The 17,149-nt window shown below is 39.2% G+C and overlaps 1 protein-coding gene and 1 pseudogene across 1 annotated transcript; both read right to left on the bottom strand.

Annotated features, from left to right (window-relative positions):
• Positions 1-1,614: 1,614 nt before the first annotated feature.
• On the bottom strand, positions 1,615-15,573 carry LOC149156658 (transcription factor bHLH36-like). Its single transcript, XM_089444826.1, has 3 exons — positions 15,069-15,573; positions 1,801-2,214; positions 1,615-1,704 (listed from the first exon to the last, which is right to left on the bottom strand). Exons 1-3 carry the CDS (start codon positions 15,432-15,434, stop codon positions 1,615-1,617), a joined length of 870 nt encoding a protein of 289 aa, XP_089300952.1. The 5' UTR covers positions 15,435-15,573.
• Positions 10,874-11,812, bottom strand: LOC149156659 (putative sugar phosphate/phosphate translocator At2g25520 pseudogene; annotated as a pseudogene).
• Positions 15,574-17,149: the final 1,576 nt, after the last annotated feature.

Here is a 17,149-nt window from a genome sequence, read left to right as displayed (position 1 = left end):
AGATACTACAGTACACCTATGATACCACCATGTTAATGGGGTATGCGCTCCACTCTTTACGCGCTGGTTCACTGAACTTCGATTGCTCGCAAAGCGAAAACCTCACCGGAAAGTGCAGATAACCATGCTCAAACGATGAGCACTGCCACTTCGATGCTTCGACCCTGTTCACGCTGGATCCACGCTCACCGCACCAATACCTTCGACCTTCGCCCATGATGCCATGATCTCAAATCCACACTAGCACCGATGTTGCTGCCCTCATCGATGCACACTCCAACTCCCTTTCTCGGCTCGCTGTGGAGTACAGACACGAAAAGGCCGCTCCATGCTTCTACACTGCCAACATATCACTTCAGTCTCTAGAAGCAAACAAAAATCTATAAGGAAACAGATCTGCAAACAAAGATCTATAACAGCCTGTGTAACTCCTCCACGGATCCGACAACAAAGATTCTCTGTCCATGCTCAGACCACAAAAAATAACCACGTGTTTCGAAGAATGATGTACACAGAAAAACTAAAAACTAAAATATAATTCTCAATTATTTCCCTTATCCCAACACGGGCCAAACCCACCAGGGGCCAAGCCCTCAGGGCTCCGATACCATGATAAAATATGAGAATCCAGATTGATTTATTAATCAAATGAAATTACATATATACAAGAAGTGTTGTCTCAAGATAAGTACACTATCTTGGACACACAATCTGTTGGTTGAAAGAATATCTCAACCACACGGCAATGTAAGAAATAGATCCTAACTACTAGGAACAGAGTCTTTTACTTAGTAAGAATCACAAGTGACACAAATAAGAATTGGGTATTGTAACTTCGTTGATTATAAACTAATAATAATTGCTTATAAATATTATACTTTTTGGTATTTTGGAATCAAGACAGGCATATTTAGTTCATATTTTTGTTGGTTAATTGAGGAATATTAGAAGAGGAATTCTGTATTATTTAGAATATATATATATATATTAAAAAATTAAAATTATGAATATAAAAATATAAGTATGATCGAATAAATATATACTCCAATTTATTTTATTTTTTTAAATATTAAACAATTCAGTTTATATTTTGTCTAATCTACTATGATATTTTTGAAATTTGAATCTTACAAATATTCTAATGAACTTCTCTTCTTTCGAAAGATCCAAGATGACTAAAAGGAGTCATGGAGTCATGCAGAATCCAAATGTTAAACTTTGACAAATTGACTTCCACATTATCAAAGCAACTTGAATTCTAAAAAATGTTGGCAAATTGTATTTCACACCATAAAAGCAGCCTGAAAGAAAATTCCTAGGAAACATGAACGTCATGAACCGAACAGGATCCATAGACTCTAATCTGACAATAGTACCGGAAACCTTTGGGCGAGAATCGGTTCCCTTCTTTCGAGACTGACTATTAGATGCAAAAGGTCCTTTGTTTCGAGACTGACTATTAGATGCAAAAGACTTTTCTTTGTGGTATTTCAAGATTGGAAAGCTCCTTGTGCATGAAATGGAACGCATCATATTTCAGTGGAAACATTGGCATTGAGGTGCAATTCTTTTGAGGTCTTTTGGCATTTTAACTCTCTCATGTCTGGTGAGGTTTTAGCAGAAACGTGAGGTTTTAGCAGAAAAGAGTAAGAGAAGCTTCATTTGCAGAAGATTTGGATCTACTTCACTTCTTCCTGCGATCATCTGAAACAACCAAGACAGTACGATTGTTAGCTCTGCTTTGACTCAGTGGGCAGACACGCCCAACAGATGACAATTAATTAGAAAAGTTTGCCCCACCTCGAGATGAAGATTATGACAAACTTTATCCTGAGAGATGAAAGTAGAAGCATTGAGTACGTCGAGTCCCTCCTTTCCTAGCAGCACGAAAAGCGTAGAGAACAGAATGCAAACTCTAGAATTACAAATTGTTGCTATCATCTGTGAACTTCCAAACCCTGCCTTTACTGTAACTTTAACATGATCGGGAGAGCCTGTGATCGCAGGAGGAGGAGGAGGGCCCATAAATTCTACCAATCCTTCAGCTCCAGTACTCCTCACAGATTTTGAGCTCACGAGGTAGCTTGCACGAATTGATTGTTTGGTGCCGTCTATCAACTTAGCACGTTTTCTTTTTAATTTCTCGATTTCGTTCCGCAGAACAGGAATGTATTTAACGACTCGAGAAACGGTATTTCGAATGCTCGGTTTTCCCTGCAAAGGAGAACTCAATTCAAGAGAAAATTAAGTTTCAAGAATAAATTTAAAACCTCTATGTGAACCCGGTCAAAAGCAGAAGAAAAGAACTGACAGCGCTCCGTAAATAAAACGGCCAAGTCTTATTTACCATTTACCATGCTATCTGTTGGGGATTTTAATGGGAAAATCCCAAAAACACATAAAAACTAAAACTCAACATACAGAGACATTGCTCTGTTTCTTTCACTCCAGGGTCTTTTGTGCACAGGGAAGCTTAAAATTTTATTTACTGAGGAACAGAGTATTTCACCACCATAAAAACATTTCCATTCATTAAAATATATGCCTGATACATATTCATCCTCTTTGCTGAGAAGGATTCACCACACAAAAAAAATACATTCAACAAAAAAAATTTACTCTGTCTCCACATGAGAATTTACTATGCTAGGTAAAACTCTCATTTACATTCACTGCTGTTAAAACATATTACTTACTGGTGTAAAACCTTCTTTTACATACTGCTGTAAAAACAAAATTCACACGGGCTTACAAAACCATGTGCGCTCCTCTCTGTTCTTTTCTTCATGCACTGCTGTGCAAACTCTCTCTTCTCTTTCGCTGCCCCCGAACTCTTACACTCCTCTCTGTTCTTTTCTTCATGCACTGCTGTGCAAACTCTCTCTTCTCTTTCGCTGCCCCCGAACTCTTACACTCGCACTGCTGTGCGTTCATTTCACACTCACACAATACAATGTCAACTCCAAAAAAACATAAAAGCATTACAACACGGAGCACGTTTTTTTTGCTCGTTATAAAAGAAATTAATACAAAAACAAAAAACTTAGTTTTACTCCACGCAACATAGTTAATATTTGTCGTATGCAGGTTTGAGCAATCAATGGACAAAAACGTTGGAGACAATCGAACAGTGGAGGAGAATATCGGGAGGTCATTTTCTGCAGAGCTTTATGTCCCGAGAATGTCAGACATGGTGACGTAAGGGGACAGCCACGCGTCAACTCCAAATTTTCTCGGGCTCAAATATACGGAAAATCCCTTTGCCGGAAAGTGGCCCGAGAACTCTCAGGCGGGTTTGGTGAACGATTTCTGGCGATATAAATCTGCGTTGAAATTACACATTCAACACTCCCCTTTAATTTCAACTGCTGGGCATTCAGTCATACCCAGACACTTTCTCAAAAATTCAAAGCTTTTCTGATCCAGTGGCTTTGTCAAGATGTCTGCAACCTGTTCTTGAGTCCTGCAATGTTCTAGGACAATTTCTCCATTGTTCACCAATTCTCTGATGTAGTGAAACCTTGTATCAATGTGTTTCATTCTCTTATGAAACACTGAATTCTTTGACAATGCAATAGCTGAGCTATTGTCACAAAAAATCACTGTCGCTTTTGCCTGCTCTTTGCCTAAGCTCCTCAGCATCCTTCTCATCCAAACTGCTTGACATGCTGCTGCTGTAGCTGCCACATATTCAGCCTCTGCTGTAGACAATGCTACAATGGACTGCTTCTTAGAAGCCCATGAAATGGCTCCTGAACCCATATGAAAAACATAACCGGAAGTTCTTTTCTGATCATCTACACTTCCAGCCCAATCACTATCAGTGTATCCAACCAAATCTGAATGTTTTGAGACATTATATAAAATTCCAAACATTTTGGTACCTTTGACATACCTTAAAATTCTTTTTGCTGCCTGCCAATGTGCCTCCTTTGGCCTCTCCATGAATCTAGAAATTAAACTAACAGCATACATAATGTCAGGCCTAGTAGCTGTTAAATACATAAGGCTGCCTACAATACTCTTGTACAAACTAGGATCAAAATCCTTGCTGTTGTCCTCTCTGCTGAGTTTTAATCCCACAGTCTCTGCTGAGTTTTAATCCCATTACTGTGGGAGTGATCGCTGCTTTGCATTCTTGCATGTTAAATCTGCTCAATACTTGATTTACATATCTTGCTTGTGAGATAAAAATTCCTTTTTCATTTTGATCTACTTCTATGCCTAAGAAGTATCTCAAGAAACCCATGTCAGTCATTTCAAATTTCTCTTTCATGACTGATTTAAAATTCTCAATGAGCTGATCATCATTACCTGTGAAAATCACATCATCAACATACAAGACAACAATTAAAATTTTACCATCCTTTTCTTTGATGTAGACTGTGGGTTCTCCTTCACACTTGTCGAATTCATTATCCAATAGATATGAATCTATCCTGCTGTACCATGCTCTTGGCGCTTGCTTCAGCCCATAAAGAGCTTTCTTCAATTTGCACACTTTGTGCTCTTCACCTTTCTTCTCATAGCCGAGAGGCTGTTCAATGTACACCTCTTCTTTTAACACTCCATTTAGGAATGTTGACTTCACGTCCATTTGGTAGACTTTCCATTTGTTTTGTGCTGCTATGGACAGCACTGCTCTCACGGTTTCCATTCTTGCAACCGGTGCGAAAGTCTCCTCATAATCTCTCCCATACTGCTGCTTGTACCCTTTGACAACCAGCCTTGCCTTGTGCCTTTCTATCTTGCCTTGAGCATTACTCTTGATCTTATAGACCCATTTCACTCCAATGACTTCTTTGCCTTTTGGTAGCTCAACCAAATCCCATGTTTTGTTTCTCTCTATGGCATTCATTTCCTCATCCATAGCTTCTAACCATTTCCTATCTTTAATTGCATCCTCGAAATGAATAGGATCATCAACATGACAATACAAGGCAAATAAGGAATTCATTCCTTCATCATAAATGTCACTTAGATTTCTAAATTTCTTACCTCTTTCACTTGGTGTGCAAGTGCTTGAAGATGCACTTGAATTTCCTCCTTGTGGTGTGCTTGGAGAAGCACTCTCATTTATCCTCAATGGTGTCCCTTATTGTCCTTGTGTTGGCGTTGTTGTTTGGGGATGTATTTCAGCCACTTCCTCTTCATCTTCATCATGAGACAAACAGTTTTTAACATTCACGGTTTTCTCTATGCTTCCATCCCAAGCTTCCTCTTCAATGAATTGAACTTCTCTGCTGACAAAAAACTTCTTGGTGGATGGGATATACAACCTGTAGGCTTTGGATTCCTCACTGTATCCAATGAAAAGACATTTCTCCCCTTCGTTGTCCAACTTCCTCCTTAGCTGATTTGGAATGTGTGCATAGGCCACACATCCAAAAACTCTCATGTGGGTGACTCCTTGCTTTCTCCCACTCCATGCTTCTTCCGGCACTTTGTTCATCACTGCTTTTGTAGGACACCTGTTCAAAATATACACTGCACAATTTACAGCTTCAGCCCAATAGTCATTTGGCAAATGCTTTGCCTTTAGCATGCTCCTCGCCATATCGATGATGGTCCTGTTCTTCCTTTCAGCAACTCCATTTTGCTGTGGGGTGTACCTTGCTGTAAACTGTTTATGAATTCCATTTTCTCTACAAAATCTTAGAAATTCCTTGGAGATATACTCACCTCCTCTATCAGTTCTCAAAACTTTTATATGTAGCCCACTTTGGTTCTCCACAAATGCCTTGAAGTTTTGGAATTTCTCAAACACTTCACTTTTGTTTTTAAGGAAATATACCCAAGTTTTTCTTGTAAAGTCATCAATGAATGTTAGGAAATATTGGCTGCCTGCTAATGATGGAGCTTGCATTGGTCCACATAAATCTGAGTGGATGATCTCTAAGGGTGCCTTTGCCCTTATGCTTTTACCTGATGGAAAACTTTCTCTATGTTGTTTTCCCAAAATGCAGCCTTCACATAGGCTGTCCGGTTTCTCTATCAATGGTAGTCCTCTTACCATTCCTTTCCTACTCAACAAATTTAGACCTCCAAAATTGAGATGACCAAATCTCAAGTGCCACAACCAATTTTCATCTTTTGGCACGCTTTGGAAGGCCTCTTGGGTGACTGCTGCAATTTCTCCTTTGTTTTTCAAATCTGCCCTTATCCTGAGAGGGAACATCATGTTCCTCGTCATCTTCACTTCAGCAATGCATCTTTTGCTGGGTGGTATATCCATGATGGTGCATACATCATTTTTAAAGAAAACATTGTACCCCTTATGGACAAGCTGTCCAATACTCAAGAGGTTACATCTCATTCCGGGGACATAGTAGACATCTGCTATGGTTTTCCTTTCTCCTTGCTTTGTAAATATTTTTACCTCTCCTTTTCCCATAACAGAGATTTTACTATCAGTTCCTAGTGTGACTTCTGATTTCACATTTTTATCTAGGGCAGAAAAGAAGGCTATGTTTCCGGTCATATGGTTGCTGCAACCTGAGTCTAAAAACCAAATGTCCTCACTGTTTGTTTCAGCCATGTTACAGGCTAACAACACATTATTTTGACTGTTGTTTTCTCTTGTAACATTTGCATTTTGTCTACTGTTCATATCATGTTGTTTCTTTCTACAATCACTTGCATAATGTCCATACTTTTTGCAATAATAGCATTGAACATTAGATTTATCATACCTTTGTCCTTGAGCATGATACTGTTCTCTTTGTTGGCTGCTGCCTTGGCCTTGGTTCTGATTTGTATTGCTGCCTCTTCCTTGTGCATTTGATGGGCTGTTCCTTCCACCTCTGTTCTGGCTTCTGCCTCTTCCTCTTCGATTTCCTCTTCCTTGACCTCTTCCTCTTCCAAAGGACATCTGGGTCTTGAAGGCTTGCTCAAGAGATGAGTTTTCATTCCTACTCAATCTCTGCTCATGTGTTATCAGTGATGCATGTAGCTCATCAACTGAATAGTTTGAGAGATCCTTTGTCTCTTCAATGGTGGTGACTATGGCATCAAACCTTGAGGGTAAAACCCTCAATATTTTCTCCACAATCCTCCTATCTTCAATGGTTTCTCCATGAGTTCTCATTTGTGTGATTACACCAATCACATGAGGGAAGAATGAGTCAATGTTATCTGACTCCTTCATGCACAGGTTCTCAAAATCTTTTCTCAGCAATTGTAGTTTTGCTGTCTTCACTCTCTCCATGCCTTGATAGGCTGTCTTGAGGGTTTGCCATGCTTCATTGGCTGTCTTAGCTGCTGCTAACCTTGGAAACACACTCTGGTCTACTGCTAGATACAACAACATACGGGCTTTTGAATCCTTCTTCCTATTTCTCTTCAGCTGATCTCTCTCTCCCTGAGTTAATGCATTGAACTCATTTTCATCTGCTGGTTCTTCAAACCCAGATTCAACTATTTCCCATAAATCTTGAGAGGCAAACAGGGCTGTCATGGTTATTGCCCAATAGTCATAGTTTTTCCCATTAAACTGTGGGAGCTGGGTGTTAAACATACCCATACCAGTGCTTGTGCTGGCCATTCCTTGCATTCTGATCTATGCCTCTAAATCCTTGACCGTGTGTTTAAAAACACTGACTGCTTCTTCAGCAACACATAAAAAACTTTTTGGAATACCTGAATCCTTTGCCTGAGACTTTATTTTGTTGGAGAAGATCTACTGCTGCAACAAAAGAGTCCTCCTTTCAGCTTCTTGAACACTTTCAAAGAGCCTAAGCCTACTCTGATACCACTATTGGGGATTTTAATGGGAAAATCCCAAAAACACATAAAAACTAAAACTCAACACACAGAGACAGTGCTCTGTTTCTTTCACTCCAGGATCTTTTGTGCACAGGGAAGCTTAAATTTTTTTTTACTGAGGAACAGAGTATTTCACCACCATAAAAACATTTCCATTCATTAAAATATATGCCTGATACATATTCATCCTCTTTGCTGAGAGGGATTCACCACACAAAAAAAATACATTCAACAAAAAAAATTTACTCTGTCTCCACATGAGAATTTACTCTGCTGGGTAAAACTCTCATTTACATTCACTGCTGTGAAAACATATTACTTACTGGTGTAAAACCTTCTTTTACATACTGCTGTAAAAACAAAATTTACACAGGCTTACAAAACCATGTGCGCTCCTCTCTGTTCTTTTCTTCATGCACTGCTGTGCAAACTCTCTCTTCTCTTTCGCTGCCCCCGAACTCTTACACTCGCACTGCTGTGCGTTCATTTCACACTCACACAATACAATGTCAACTCCAAAAAAAACATAAAAACATTACAACACGGAGCACGTTTTTTTTGCTCGTTATAAAAGAAATTAATACAAAAACATTATTTACTACAGTGGATTTTTTTAACATATATGGTCAACGCTCTTTTTAAAATATAACACATATATAATATATGCCCATACCTCCCGCATAAAGGAACATTAAGACTTCACCTACGCATATGACAGTTTATTAAATGAAAGGTATGGTCAACGAAAAACTTAGTTTTACTCCACGCAACATAGTTAATATTTGCCGTATGCAGGTTTGAGCAATCAACGGACAAAAACGCTGGAGACAATCGAACGGTGGAGGAGAATATCGGGAGATCATTTTCTGCAGAGCTTTATGTCCCGAGAATGTCAGACATGGTGACGTAAGGGGACAGCCACGCGTCAACTCCAAATTTTCTCGGGCTCAAATATACGGAAAATCCCTTTGCCGGAAAGTGGCCCGAGAACTCTCAGGCGGGTTTGGTGAACGATTTCTGGCGATATAACTCTGCGTTGAAATTACACATTCAACACTATCGATCTATAAATGCAAGCAGAAGATTTTCCATTTACCATGCTATCGATCTATAAATACAAGCAGAAGATTTGCCATTTACCATTCTATCGATCTATAAATGCAAGCAGAAGAAAAAAACTGACAACATTTGGTAAACAAAACGGCATACTTTATTTACCATTTACTGTAATATCAAACTATAAATGTGCACAGTAGTATATCCCCACCACTAGATCCAAACGGATAATAGATAACTATAAATGCGCAGAGCAATATATCCCCACCACTAGATCCAAATGGATAATAGATAACTATAAGGCAGCAAAATAGTGTCAGCAAAGTTAATGAATCTGAATTCCGGATGCTAACTTGTACTTTAGAGCGTACTATTTTATGAAAGAATCACATGATATTTATGATTAGACTCATTCAAACTTATCTGTACTTTCTCTATTTTAGCTTGTATTGAACTTACAAGCACGTTATTTATGATTAGAGATTATTTTAAGAATATCTTTGAAACTGTAAATTTATTTTAATTTAAATACATTTTAAAACAATGTATGTTTATATGCTATAATAAGATGTAAAGTGATAGATAAAATTGCAAATACTCAAAAATATATTCTATATTTTTAATAAGGAAATTTACACACATATTTATGCAAGCAATAGTCTCAAGATAGGAATTCTATCTTAGACGTACAGTAGTGTGGTTGAGAGATTCTCTCAGCCACACACTAAATTAGGAGAAACTAAATTTCTATTATGTAGGAACAAACTCCTCAAATGGAGAATTACAACCATAGACAAGTAGGAATTAACTATTTCTAACTCCCCCCCTTAATGACTACTTATCATGATAAAATTCACCACCATCAGGCGAATTGCATGTACAGAACCTCCAAAACACAATCTGCCTCCCTCGGACAGATCCACAACTTCTCCGATCTGCCTCCTCTCGCAAATCATCAAACGAAGATAAGGATTCCCGCGGATCCCCTTCTACTCAGAAAATTTAAAAATCATCTAAGTCCGAGCCAGGTGTTCTGCAGTCCACCTGCTCAATTGAGCACAAAGCTCTCGTGTACACGCGGCCACAAAGGCACCTCAAGCCACAGAGGCGATTATGCCACGAAGGCAAGCTGGTCACAAAAGCACTTTAGCCACAAAAACTATAGATGGTTTCTGGCTCACCACCAACCCTCACTTTACAGTGACAAAAGATGGTTTCAGGATGACCATAAACCATTACAAAGTGGTTTTAAGATCACCACGAACTTTTAGATGCCTTAAAAAACTTACATTTCATTCCACATTTTGGAGTTTCTGGGTACGTACAATGACCATTACAACAATTGAACTTGTTAATAACATGCTAGGGAGTCTATTCCACAAACCACACTAACTCAAACAAACATATTCTTTGTTGTCCACCATAAACGTTGTCATTGCTCCTTTAGTGTCATTGTTGCACGAAATTAATATTTGGTGCAATTCAACCTTGTTACTCACCACATAGTACATTTGCATCATCTTTCTGATTGTCTTGGATTTACCTGCATGATTTGTTAGAGTAGCTAATTCTAACAAAAACACTCCATTGAGTGAGCTAAGCTCAATGCTTATAGTTCCAAAACATTTATAAATACCACACTTTACCGTTGCAGTGGCAGAACATTTCCAAAGAAACTCAACGCAACACCACCGCGCTTCTACTGCGCTCAGTCTGTACATGACACCAAAGAGGTTGACTCACGGCTCTTTACTCTCTCACTCCAGCTCTAGAGCTCCACGAATTCAACGCTTAACCACGGTTGAATAATGATGAAAGCCTTGTTAATGATGTTGGACTGCACCAGTTAAATAATGATGAAAGCCCTATTAATGATGTTGGACCACACCATAAAAGTCCATGACTGCACATTTCTCTCTAGGAAAGATCTGGTCAACGACAATGGCCACACAAACTCTCTGTAATCTGCGTCAACTCCATGAGAAACTCATCACTATAGAAGAGCCCAGGGGTTACAGAAAGTGAAGAATCATTGACCTTTAAGGTACAAACATCACGGGCCTTCGGCTTGAAGCTCCCAGGTAGCTTCCCCCCCATAATTCAGCAGAGAGATTGGCCTCATAGCGCTCCTCCTCGTCGGCCATGGGAATGCAATGAGAAGCCAATCCTTGACAACACCAGCCACGTTCATCGTCAAGGCTGAAGTCTTTCTAATCAAAAGGAAAATTGCAAGGTTAAAGGCAAAGGCACAGAGGGAATTTGTGCCAAAGATGAAATAATCGAAATGGAAGGTTGAAGCCTCCTTGAGCACTGAAAACTCAACAAACAACCAGGGGATAGTCAAGAACAAAAAAGGTAGCATGGGGCAACATAATACAAGGTAGTAATTGGATTCAAGGTGATTCCCTTTGACGTAAGAAAGATCTATATCAATACCAACTGTGTAGCCTCAAACACAACTGCACTGAATCGAACTTGGCCTCCCCGTATGCTGCAATGGAAACTCCAAATGATATACCAATCATGTTCGCCATGTTATTGGGAACGAATTTATCTCTCTTCACGGAAACTCGAATGGAATAGGCAGCCACGGGCATAAGGGACTTTAGCATCTGGATGAAGGAGACTGATAGGTAAATGTAAGCTGAATTGGAGAACCAGAGGCTAAGAGAGTAGAGGGCTCTAATGGGCACAGCTGAGGTCAGATATACCTCCCTTGACATTCCAATTGGCTCGACAAGTTTCAGGACTCTCACCAACACTATGGCGAGGAACGAATAGAATGCCATGTGAATCATGGTCAGGTTAATGGGGAAGGCCTAGTTAAACATCTTCCTGTCAAGAATGTACTTATTGAACACGATCACACTAAAGCTCAGGAAGATCCATATACTCACATAGGTGTAGCTCAGCATGACCTTTTTCAGGACATTGTCATTCACAGAAGCGCCGCCCTTGCCTGATCCCATCCCCATCTTTCCACTAATGCAGCAAAAACCCGAAATGGGTATCAACAAAACACCAATATCTCAGTGCCACATAGAACGTCGAGCCCAAATGTGGCACCCAATCACGGATCTGCAGTAACCAGATCGAGAGAAAAGGGCTTCAACCCCATCAGAGACCCTCGTTCTGTTCAGGAAACCCTCGTCCGATTGCGCAGTGAAGGGAAGCTCCACAGTAAATCTGCTACCAAAAACAGTGCATCAAGGCACCAGTGTTGCTCCCTTTCGGCCTCTCGCTCAACCACGTTGCACCGATTAGCCCAAACACATCCTTCACTCTAGATCCAAGCTTCCTTCGCAGCAGATCACATCTTGATCCCCAAACTGGATCGGAATCTCGCCCTGAAACCGGATCTGCCAATCGACCAGGCGACAACTCACCACAACAGCTATTTCGCCTTCGCAGATCTAAGGCTTGAATAACTTCAATCAGTAACAGTTGAAACTTGGCCTCCACCGATTCCTCTGACAAATCTGACAGCTCTACTCTTCACTCGCATTGATCCGACGAATCTCAAACAAATCCGACAAATCCAATACTCGCACTGAACTTCGGGCCTGCAAATACCAGCAAAGCCCCTTCGCAGGAGTTTGATGAAAAACAAACAATATATATCAGTGCTAACAACGAACTCTAGGTTCCAACTGATTGCCTTCAGCACTTGGCCACCATAAACCGGCCACACAACGCTCAATTACCCACAGGCAATGTTGCTGAATGCTAGCTCCTCATGCAGATGGTTCACTGCCGCCAATGCTCACCACCAGGCCTGCAATCTCAGATCTAAATTAACACTCCCCGCACTTGTAGCTATCTGCACCTCCGCAACTCCTCCACATGGTTAGCGCCCAAAACAACTCAGATGCTACTCCACGACCAAAATTCACATTGTAAGTCAGAGATCTACAACTATCCACATGTCGTTGACACTGTAGCTCGTGTAAACAATAATCAACAAAGTAATCGAATGATGGACAAACGAACATTCACAAAAAATTTTATTCTACTTATTTCCCTCAGCCGAGGACAGGCCTAGCCCTTGAGCGGCCAAGCCGTCACAGGCTCTAATAACAAGATAAAATTGCAGACACTCAAAAATATATTCTATATTTTTAATGAGGAAATTTACACACATATTTATGCAAGCAATAGTCTCAAGATAGGAATTCTATCTTAGACGTACACTAGTGTGGTTGAGAGATTCTCTCAACCACACACTAAACTAGGAGAAACTAAATTCCTATTATGTAGGAACAAACTCCTCAAATGGAGAATTACAACCATAAACAAGTAGGAATTAATTATTTCTAATTGTGATGTGACAGATATGTGTGAATATATTGTAATAAGATATGCAAAAAAGTTACTATATACCTATATAGTGGATATCTTGTAATACGATATAGTGTGAAGTGACATATATGTGTATATATTGTAATAAGATAACATATATTATAATAAGATATGCAGTGAAGTCACTACAAGATATTATATAATGTAATAATATATATTTGTGTGGGGAATCAAATGACAAAATTAAATTTTCCAGGTTGTGCCTATTCCTAAGATATACTGTGAAGTGACATATATGTGTATACATTGTAATAAGATAACATATATTGTAATAAGATATGCAGTGAAGTCACTACAAGATATTATATAATGTAATAATATATATTTGTGTGGGGAATCAAATGACAAAATTAAATTTTCCAGGTTGTGCATATTCCTAACTTCTTGCGGGTTCACAGTATGCTCCATATTCAGCATTATATTATTCCCTACTTCCACGAAATAAATGAACCAATACAACATCAAGGGCTTAAACCTTACATCCCTGTCGTTTGACACGATTGGGATTTTGATCATCCACGAAATAAATGAACCAATACAACATCAAGGGCTTAAACCTTACATCCCTGTCGTTTGACACGATTGGGATTTTGAGCATGTTTAGTAATTAGCATTCTCTAACCCTTATCGAGTATCACGTAATACAAGGGTAGATCTGTAAGTATCAACGATTGTATTTGCATAATCAAAGCTTCATTGCACTAGTAGTAGTCAATTCATTATTCAATCATCAAGCTGATTCCATAGTGATATTGAGCTTAAACCAAAATGATAACTAAGCATCACACCTTACACCGTAATTTAGTAATGGTAATAAGACTTATATCACAAGCATACGTACTGTTCAAGCCAATATGAGTAATCCCCTAGATAATGTTCATAGTATATTGAATATGGGATTATACTATAACCTAATCTGTATATGTATAAAGTTATCTCATACTGTACTTGCTTTCCCATGTTTCTCGAGTTTGGCTTTAGTGTTAGTGAGGCTAGTGAGTGTCATCAGCTTTCTTGTTCATATCTTATGAGAATACAGGTACCAAGTCCATGTACTACCTTCTTACTTCTATGGAACCAAGAGCTTAGCTGTTCCGTTATACTACTTCTAGCTTTTGCTTTTCCGTGTGTGTTATTACAAAATATTAAAATCAGTAATAGTAATGAACTTGTTTCATAGAATTAAGAACTGGAATCATATTATTTACCGTTTCCACTATTCAAGTAATATGATAGAGATGCTATGGAAATTAGGTAGTGAAATGAGTACTAGTAACCTTATACTTACCATCATGTGTTGTGTGATTTATTAGCTATACCAGTTTGATTACCATAGTAGGACCAGTTGACCTAAGCTTAACTCGATCTGTAATACGTGTTAGGTTCATATCGAAGGTAATATTCAGAATTATAATATTCAAAATTATAGTATTCCCCAAGAGACAGATTCCCCTCTATGTATAAAAGGGAATCTAACGACAAAAAATTAAATTTTGTAGGTTGTGCACGTTTCCAACTACTTGCGTGTTCATAGTATGCTCCATATTCAGCATTATATTATTCCCAAAGTGACAGATACACCCTCTCTGTATATATAAGGGAATTAAACGACTTAAATTTAACTTTTCCAGGTTGTGCATATTTCCAACTTCTTGGGTGTTCACAGTATGCTCCATATTAAGAATTATATTATTCCCTAAATGAACTAATAGAGCATCTAGGACCTAAACTTAAATCTCTTTCACTTACACGACTGGGATCTAGTAATCAAATTCATTCCCTTTTTTGAGGATTTCATTCAGTAAAAGTGATAAGTTTCATTTCAACTTTTCACCTATCGGTAGAAAAATTATGGAACGATATGGAAAGGATGTAGGTTTGAGGTTTACCTTTCGATTTATAATAGGTAACAGCGAACGTAATTGGGAGAAGAGCATTTTCAATGTCTTTCGCCTGTGCCGTTCCCTGGCGTTATGAAAAGCCTTTTTGGTGCAAGAACTGATCGGCCTGGAATATTCCTTGTCATTGGGCTGCAGCTCCAAGCTGCTATTTACGGGGACGATACCCGGGGATTGGCGATGATCATATTCTTCAGCCATGAATCCAAATTGACTGCTGGTGTATTCCTCCAGTACGACATTGGCAATAGTTGGCGGCGGCGGCAGATCAAACAGCCAATATCTAGCCGGACTTATGTTGGTGCTTGCAGGTTGATGATGGGTTTCCCATGGGGAACGCACAAGCAAAGAGCCCATATCCGAATCGTTATAGGTATCACTATGAGCACGAGACAAAATGGGGAACGTGTTCGTGATGAAGGTTAGGCTAGATAATATAACTCACGAAATCAGCTGGCCAAGCCCTTTCTTCGTACGGAGCTGTAAATACTAGATGTTTTCAGAGCATGGAATTGAGAGGATATCTGTATGCATGAGGAGCTCCCCATTCCTTGCCATCGGTGGAGTCTTAAATCCCTAAAACCAATCGAAGAAGTTGAATGTTTCTATCAGCGATGATTTGCTGACGGTATTTATGGTCCCCAGGTATCATGATTGTTTATTGGTAAGCGATTGCATTCGTCAGAGAGCGACCATACGTATCTTTCGAAATGTAATGAAAAACTGGGGACGGATGATATTCAGGGGGCACTGATGGTCCCCAGCTATCACTATAGTTCTGTGTTAATCGCGTGTGCTTGTCACACAATGGTTCTGCGTATCTTTCGATATGTAATTGAAGAATTCCTGGTTTCTATCACTTGGATATTGGAGTGAACGACGCCCAAAGATTCAATTAAAAATAAGCATTCCGCTTTGTTATGGCCTGTGCCCATTATCCACGCATGCGGTCTATTCTATTTAGATACACAATTCTTTGAAAAAGTACCGAATTCAATTCTATTGAGATACACAATCCAATGTAGGTCCCGAATCCAACTTTGAAACGCCGCACAGTTCTTTTAACGAAGCATTTTTCACAGTACCGAATATTTTATCCCTGCATTGACGTCACGATTCAAATCGAAAGATACGCAGAACCATTGTTTTCTGATATCTTTTGATTTGTGATATCTTTCGAAGAAAACAATGCAGGTGTTTCTATAAAAGAAAGTATGAAAGATATCACATATCTTTCGATTTGAATCGTGATATCTTCGAAGAAAACAATGCAGGTGTTTCTTAAAAAAAGGTATGGTGACATTTGAATCGGACGTCAATACAAGGATAAAATATTCCATACTGTGAAAAATGCTTGGTTAAAAGAATTGTGCACCGTTTCAAAGTTGGATTCGGGACCTACATTGGATTGTGTATCTCAATAGAATTGGATTCGGTACCTTTTCAAAGAATTGTGTATCTCAATAGAATAGACCGCATGCGTGGATAATGCGCACGGACCATAACAAAGCGGAATATTTATTTTTAATTGAATCTTTTGGCGTCGTTCACTCCAATATCCAAGTGATAGAAACCAGGAATTCTTCAATTACATATCGAAAGATACGCAGAACCATTGTGTAACAAGCACACGCGATTAGCACAGAACAATAGTGATAGCTGGGGACCATCAGTGCCCCCTGAATATCATCCGTCTCCAGTTTTTCATTACATTTCGAAAGATACGTAGGGTCGCTCTCTGACGAATGCAATCGCTTACCAATAAACAATCATGATACTTGAGGACCATAAATACCGTCAGCAAATCATCGCTGATAGAAACATTCAACTTCTTGCATTGCTTTACGGATTTAATAGAAACATTGAACTTCTTGGATTGCTTTTACGGATTTAATAGAAACATTGAACTTCTTGGATTGCTATTACGGATTTAATACTCCACCGATGGCAAGGAATGGGGAGGTCCTCATACATACAGATGTACTCTCAATTCCATGCATTTACAGCTCCGTACGAAGAAAGCGTTTGGCGAGGTGATTTCGTGAGTTATATTATCTAGCATAACCTTCATC

Source organism: Pinus tabuliformis, chromosome 9 (assembly GCF_031772625.1).
Source record: "Pinus tabuliformis cultivar Carrire ecotype Pingquan chromosome 9, CPIR1, whole genome shotgun sequence".
NCBI lineage: Eukaryota > Viridiplantae > Streptophyta > Pinopsida > Pinales > Pinaceae > Pinus > Pinus tabuliformis.
The sequence above is the reverse complement of the archived record's forward strand: the minus strand, read 5'-3'. Positions and strand labels throughout refer to the sequence as shown.

What these genes read in the sequence shown, in the direction of transcription:
- LOC149156658 (XM_089444826.1), bottom strand. Translation starts at nt 15,434, where the DNA reads ATGGGCTCTTTGCTTGTGCGTTCCCCATGGGAAACCCATCATCAACCT. An exon ending in TACCTATTATAAATCGAAAG is followed by an intron (nt 2,215 to 15,068) that starts GTAAACCTCAAA and finishes TCTCCTTTGCAG; the next exon opens with GGAAAACCGAGCATTCGAAA. An exon ending in GTCATAATCTTCATCTCGAG is followed by an intron (nt 1,705 to 1,800) that starts GTGGGGCAAACT and finishes TGGTTGTTTCAG; the next exon opens with ATGATCGCAGGAAGAAGTGA.